At 49.0% G+C, this 6,273-nt stretch overlaps 1 protein-coding gene across 1 annotated transcript in view; it reads left to right on the top strand.

Annotated features, from left to right (window-relative positions):
- The first annotated feature begins 736 nt into the window (after positions 1-736).
- The window catches only part of LOC108930452 (LIM and senescent cell antigen-like-containing domain protein 1), a 28,831-nt gene continuing 23,294 nt past the window's right edge, over positions 737-6,273 (top strand). Inside the window, exon 1 of the mRNA XM_018745737.2 lies at positions 737-1,371. Within this exon, the coding sequence (XP_018601253.1) occupies positions 1,343-1,371 (29 nt within the window). The 5' untranslated portion in view covers positions 737-1,342. The remainder of the gene's footprint in view (positions 1,372-6,273) is intronic.

The following is a 6,273-nucleotide window of genomic DNA, read 5'->3' as shown; positions in this document are numbered from 1 at the left end:
CAGCTGTGTTTATGGTTGAGTGAGTGTGAGGTGCACACTAGCTGCTGAGATGGCCGTGTGGTGGTGGTGTGTTTGTCTCACCCCTGAGCACAAGGGAGCCTTTCAAGGATGAACTAGAATTTTTTTTTTTTTTTTTGAAAAAAGTTACCTCCGCCCTCCCCTGTGCTTCTTGTAACTGTGGAGGGGGGACCATAGAGAAGTGGAGTTAAGGTTCTTCGTAAATGTGAAGTGGAACGTTTGTCCAAAGGGTTGATGTCAATACATCCTCCGCTATACAATCGCTTTGTAAATTGGAAGCTGCTTTCCAGAAAAGCTTTGGCTACATGAATAGGTAAAAATAGATGCAACTTCCTCTGATACACAGCTGTGGTGCACAGCTGTTCTTCCTAAACACTGAGTTTGTGACCTCAGTGCTGTAGAGAGGAGCTGGATCTCCATCCTCATGTTCTTCACTCCGCAGCAGGCCTTCAACAGACACAGGTCCGTCAACTTCACTGCAGGACATAAGTGTCCAGCAGTCAAACTGTGGACGCTGCCATCCATTTACTGTGGCGCCACTGTGTGTGTGTGTGTGTGTGTGTGTGTGTGTTGGCGGGGGGGTCCACTGGTCCCCACTACGGACCCACACCTTATAAGGGAAGCTATGTGGCCAGGGCCGTGTGCCGCTCCTTCCCACCACGACTCTACTGTACACGTGAATCGAGTTTTAGTTTTACTCCACCACGTGTTTTCCACCACGTTTCAAGCTCCGGACGCGGACACTGAGACTGACCGCTGCCGGTGAACCGATCGCTCCTCGCGGCGCTTCTTCGCGACTTTCACGCGAAGAGAAAGTGAAAGTGCCTTGCAGTATCACGCCGTCCGCGCGCTCTGCCGCCTGCAGTCATTCCGTCTGGACTGGAGGAACACGTGACGGTGAAGTCGCGCATGATTTAGACACGATCTCTATTAAAATACAGTAAACCAGTATAACGCCGGAACGATCGCCGCTCCGCTCTCGGTTCGCTCTGCAAATCGCTCATTACTGGCATTTCTACGCCCAACATGGCCGGATCCTGGATCCGGAGGGGAGGGGGGCGGATCTGTGGATTTTGCCCCCGTCTCACTCCCTGGAACACGCCCCTCCGCAGCCCGAGGCGGACTCGCTCGCGCACAGCTCAGCTGCCCCCCTCCCGGGCCGAGAGGCGAGGCCGCGCCGCCATTACTGCCCCGAAGCAGCCGCACCAGAGCGGATCGGAGCCCCGCGAGAGCGCGCGCGCGCGAGCCATCGAGCGAAGGTCCGTTAGAAGAGGATTAACTCGGAGCCGGAGGAGAAAGTTTCCGACATCGGCGCGCGAGGGGGATGCTGGGGGTGGCAGAGATGACGGGCAGGTGAGTGGAGCGCGATGATTTTTCTTCTTTTTTTTTTTTTTTTTTTTTTTTTTTTAAACAACCAAAAAACAACCAAAAAAAGCTTGGAAAAAAGGGCGCGTGTTACGAAGAAGAGTGACCGTGATCACTTTGTTACAGCACAGAAGCCCGATCATCACTCTGTGTTACAGTGTAAAGCGCTGTAACCGTTTTCAATACGGTGTTTCCATCTTTCTGGCCACCCACTGCTGGCCGGTTAAAAGAGCTCATCAAACGATCCCCGGACCCGGGATCGGGGCTATAATTGCTGTGTTTCACCCCTTTTTTTGTCCTCGGATGTGACAAATGTGCTCTCTGTGGGACGGGATTCGGGATCGCGCGTGGCGCGCCCCCGCACCCCGTCATTTCTACGCTGTCGAATGTGGATTCATTAAAAGTGGCTTCCAAGACACTTTAATGGCGTTAATAAGGTGCGCGCCGGGTCTCGCAGCGCTCCGATGGCTGTGAACAGAGTGAGTGAATGAGTGTGTCACTGACTACTGCACAGACAGAGCCGACACCGGATGGTCCTGTGATCGAAGCCACGTGTCTCACTCACTACGTCTCTCATGATCCTCCCAACAGCTGGACTTGACTACAAACTGCTCTTCTCAACTTGTTCATCGTTTCCCTTCATTAATGTTTTATCCTCGATGTTCATCACGTCACATTGATTCATTTAACTGACACTTTTCTCCAAAGCGACTTATAATGATCTGGGCAATTTGGGCAATATGAGCTGGGTAATTTTTTACTGCAGCAATTTAGGGTAAGTACCTTGCTCAAGGGTACTACAGCCAGAGGTGGGGATCGAACCTGCGACCTTTGGGTCCAAAGGCAGTAGCTCAAGGTCCCTGTTGGGGACACCTTGTCGCCACTTGTGCGTGTAGTAACCCTAGGGGGTAAGGTACCTTGTCTGAGGTCACCGACACTTAAATAACAGCAGTACTGACACTGACAGTATTTGTTACTTTAAACCACTTAAACTGGGATCTTTAAAACTCTCTTTGGAAAGAATGAATGAATGAGAGATCGTTAATAATTTTCTATTATTCCCCAGTTTTTAAATTAATTAATGGTAAATTTATTATCATTATTGCATTTCATATTTGTTCTCTGTCAAATTTTCAATTATTAATATTCAGATGCTCTGTTATTATTGTTACTAGTAACACACTTGTTTTACTCTTTTTCTCTAAAGTGACTTGCAGTGATTTACCCATTTATAGAGCGGGGTATTCACTGAAAGTACAGGCCAAGAGTCCTGCAGCAGCAGCAGGGAGTGGGGTTTGAACCTGCAGCCTTCAGGACACAAGTTGAGGTTCTGAGCCGCTGTCCACCCGAAACGATGATTCCGAACTGCTGCTTTTGTCCGTTTTTCAGCCAGACAAGGACTCGGGTGTTCGCGCAAACACTCAAAGGTTGCTGTTTGTCATTAGTCAGCAGACATGGGTCCCGGGCCTCCCGTCCCACACATGGAGTTCATTTGCTCGCGTTTAGGTGCCGAACCTTTCTTGAAAATTTCTGCTGACCGTGTGCAAAGCCCTGCTGCGTACCCTGGGTGGAGAACTGCGCCGTGTTCTCTACCATAGTATTTAATTTCAAAGCCCTACTCATCATGTTGCTGCGTTTCGCTTTATGGATCTTAAGTGGGGCTTCTTTTTATCATGAATCACTTGGTTGTTGTTTATGACACACAACCTGTTTTTAGGCAGTAAAACCTCCTTCGCTGAAATTGTCTCTGGGGTCGGAACCCGTAGCAGAAGAGAACGTGAACTTGAAGTCTGACCGTCCGTCTGTCGGACCAGTAAGGGTTAAGATTTAGAGATGATCTTTCCGGAAAGATCCGCTAAACAGCGTTGTAATGTTTGTGTGCTGTATCCTCCCGGGAAGCTCGCTGATCCCTCTGGGTGTTTGTCTGGATCCAGTGTCTTGGGTGCGGCGCACAGGTCTCACACTCAGAGCAGTAGCTGGGAGAATGACACAATGTAGTTTGTGGGGCGCGGTTCATTTATACTGTATGTTCAAAGAATTGTTTAAAAAAAAAAAGATGGATTGGTGTCCTGTATTTATATACCTGTTAAATCACAATCCCATCTATATACCGTCTATATACCTGTTAAACCCCAGTCCAGTTTATATACAGGTGGTCCCCGATTTACGATGGGGTTCCGTTCCCCGAAACCCATCATAAGTCGAAAATATCCCAAGTTGAAAATGCATTTAATACACCTAATGCACACCTCTGCGTGACAGACTGGGAGACGTGGATCGCTGCCGCTGCCCGGCATCGCAAGAAAGTATCGCCCTGCATATCGCTTGCCCGGGAAAAAATCAAAATTCAAAGGCTGAAGTATGGTTTCTACTGAATCTCTATCACCAGATCGCCATCATAAAGTCGAAAAAAATCGTAAGTCAAACCATCGTAAATCGGGGAGCACCTGTACCTTCTATACGCCTGTTAAACCCCAGTCCGCTTTATATACCTTTTATATACCTGTTCACACCAGCATGTGTTTGGATCAATGTCCATCTTTCTTCTTATAGAAAATTTAACGTCACCTGCATCGTAAATCGATTGAATTTTACCAAGATTTCGCCAGGTTTTGGAACCGCTTCTTCCAGTCACTCACTCATTCACACACTGCGGGGTAGCCATACACACACAGCTACAAAACGAGCCCTGCTAAATACCCTTAATAACCTTTAGCCTTTGAACTGTGTTTCTTCTGCCTGGATGTTTCTCAGTATATTGATTATTTCATACTGATTATTTCAGGACATTGAGAACTGAACAGGCGTGTGTGTGTGTGTGTGTGTGTGTGTGTGTGTGTGTGTGTGTGTGTGTGTGTGTGTGTGTGTGGACGAGCCACCCCTCCCCCAGTATGGAGAACTCCGGTAGTGTAATAGTGGGGGTTCTGGGACAGGGCTTCTCGTTCATGGTGGGAACACACTACTGAGCTGGCGCACATTTCACTGAGATTTTCTGAAGTTGATGCACAAATATATAACATGTGAAAGTTTCTGCACGTGTGATGTATGATAGCAGCTGAGCTTCACATGTCACCAGGAGCCCCGGACAGCTGCTCCAGCTGACCGATGTCGATATTTCCGTCATCTCGCATAGTTCACTCAGCTAAATCTTGAAGCTTCTTTGGTATCTGGGGGGGAGGGAAGGAATATGGGTGGAAATTTATTGTAGAACGGGTGCCTCATGGGTCCCAGACTGTGGGTTTGAATATAAATCAGTCTTTGTGGAACTTGGACGTTCTCACTATGTTTATATAGGTTTCCTCTGGGCGCTCTGGTTTCCTCCCACACTCCAAAGACATGTTTTTAGTTAACTGAGGACTATGAATTACCTTCCGTGTGTGTGTGTGTGTGTGTGTGTGTGTGTGTGTGTGTGTGTGTGTGTGTGTGTGAGAGTGCCCCATGATGGACTGTGTTCCATTCAGGGTGTACCCTGTCTCACATCCTATGCTTCCGGGATAGGCTCTGCATCACCATGACTCTCCGTTGGACCCGTGGTTAGTGAAGAAAAGATGGTTGGAAATTTGTTGTCCACGAAAGACATGTTGACAGGTCTATTTGGATTATGATCCTTTGGGGTCAAGTCCAGGAAGCTTTGGGTGAACCACCTGATTGTTACCATGTTCCCGAACGCTTTCAGCCGTAGTAGGAAAAGCCGTGCCTTTACGCATGGGGTCGTGCCGAGACGCACCCCTCTGAGCGCGGTGAAGTGGACCTGGAGGCACAGATTTACCTCCGTTACGGTGAAGTCATTGCTGGCTTTTATTCCCCCGTCTCCTTCAAGTCCTTCATTATTCCCGTGCCGACGTGTTTCTACAGATCCGCCTGTTGTTGAAATATTAATTGCTTGGAAAGAACCAGTCCCTCCTTTTTCACATTTACAGTAATGCGGTAAAGGCCGGGCTCATATTTAAGGGAAGCAAGCTTGTCCTGATGGTTCCCATTAGATGTCTGGCATATTAAATTGTTTAATTATGTTCATACTGATAGGAAAAGAGATGTGTTTGAAGGTTCTTCTTGAATGTGGAGAGAGATTCAGCAGTTCTGAGGGACAGAAGGAGCTCATTCCACCACAATGGTGCCAGAATCAAGAACCTTTGCGCTTTTATCTTTGGACCTTTTGCGTTTGGAACCACGGTCGGTCGAAGGTGGAGGGGCATTGGTGGTCTGGTTCAGGTGCAGCCTGCGATCGGGTCTTGCAGGTACCGGGGAGCAGATCCATTGAGGTTCTTGGAGGCCACAACCAGAGTGTTGACCTTAATACAGGCAGCTACAGGAAGTCAATGGAGAGAGAAGAGGAGGGGTGATGAATGGACCCCAGAGATCGGAGTGACCCCGCTTGCCCTCTTCAGGAATGATGGTCCTTTTCCGGTCTCACTGCAAATTGGCCCTGTTCCAGCTCAGTACTTGGTACCACGTTTCACAAAGGCTGGTTGTCCAGTTATAGGCAGAGAGGAGGACCGAGTCCTTCGGAAAGGTCAACGGGGGACGCCGGCGCTGGTCGGACAGATGTCTGCGGAGCCGGGGACAAATAACTCTGGGATTGTTTTAAGAATCCCAGAAATCTTGCTTTGGAAACCCAGAAGGAGACTTGATCGCTACTCGAGCCTTGGCCAGATGTGTGGGGGGGAGGGTCACGTCGATAGAATTGAATCGCTGGGGCCGACGGGGACGGGGAGGCGCTTGGCAGGCAGGCGGCACTGTGGCAGAGGGCATGATGAATAGGGCGAGTGATGGGGACAGTTTCTCCCATGTGGAGCATTGCTCTCTCCCTGCCCAGTGACTCCTCCAGACACACACACACACACACACACACACACACACACACACACACACACACACACACACACACAC

This window comes from Scleropages formosus, chromosome 12 (assembly GCF_900964775.1).
Source record: "Scleropages formosus chromosome 12, fSclFor1.1, whole genome shotgun sequence".
NCBI classification, from domain to species: Eukaryota; Metazoa; Chordata; class Actinopteri; order Osteoglossiformes; family Osteoglossidae; genus Scleropages; species Scleropages formosus.
This window is presented reverse-complemented; position numbering and strand designations above follow the sequence as displayed.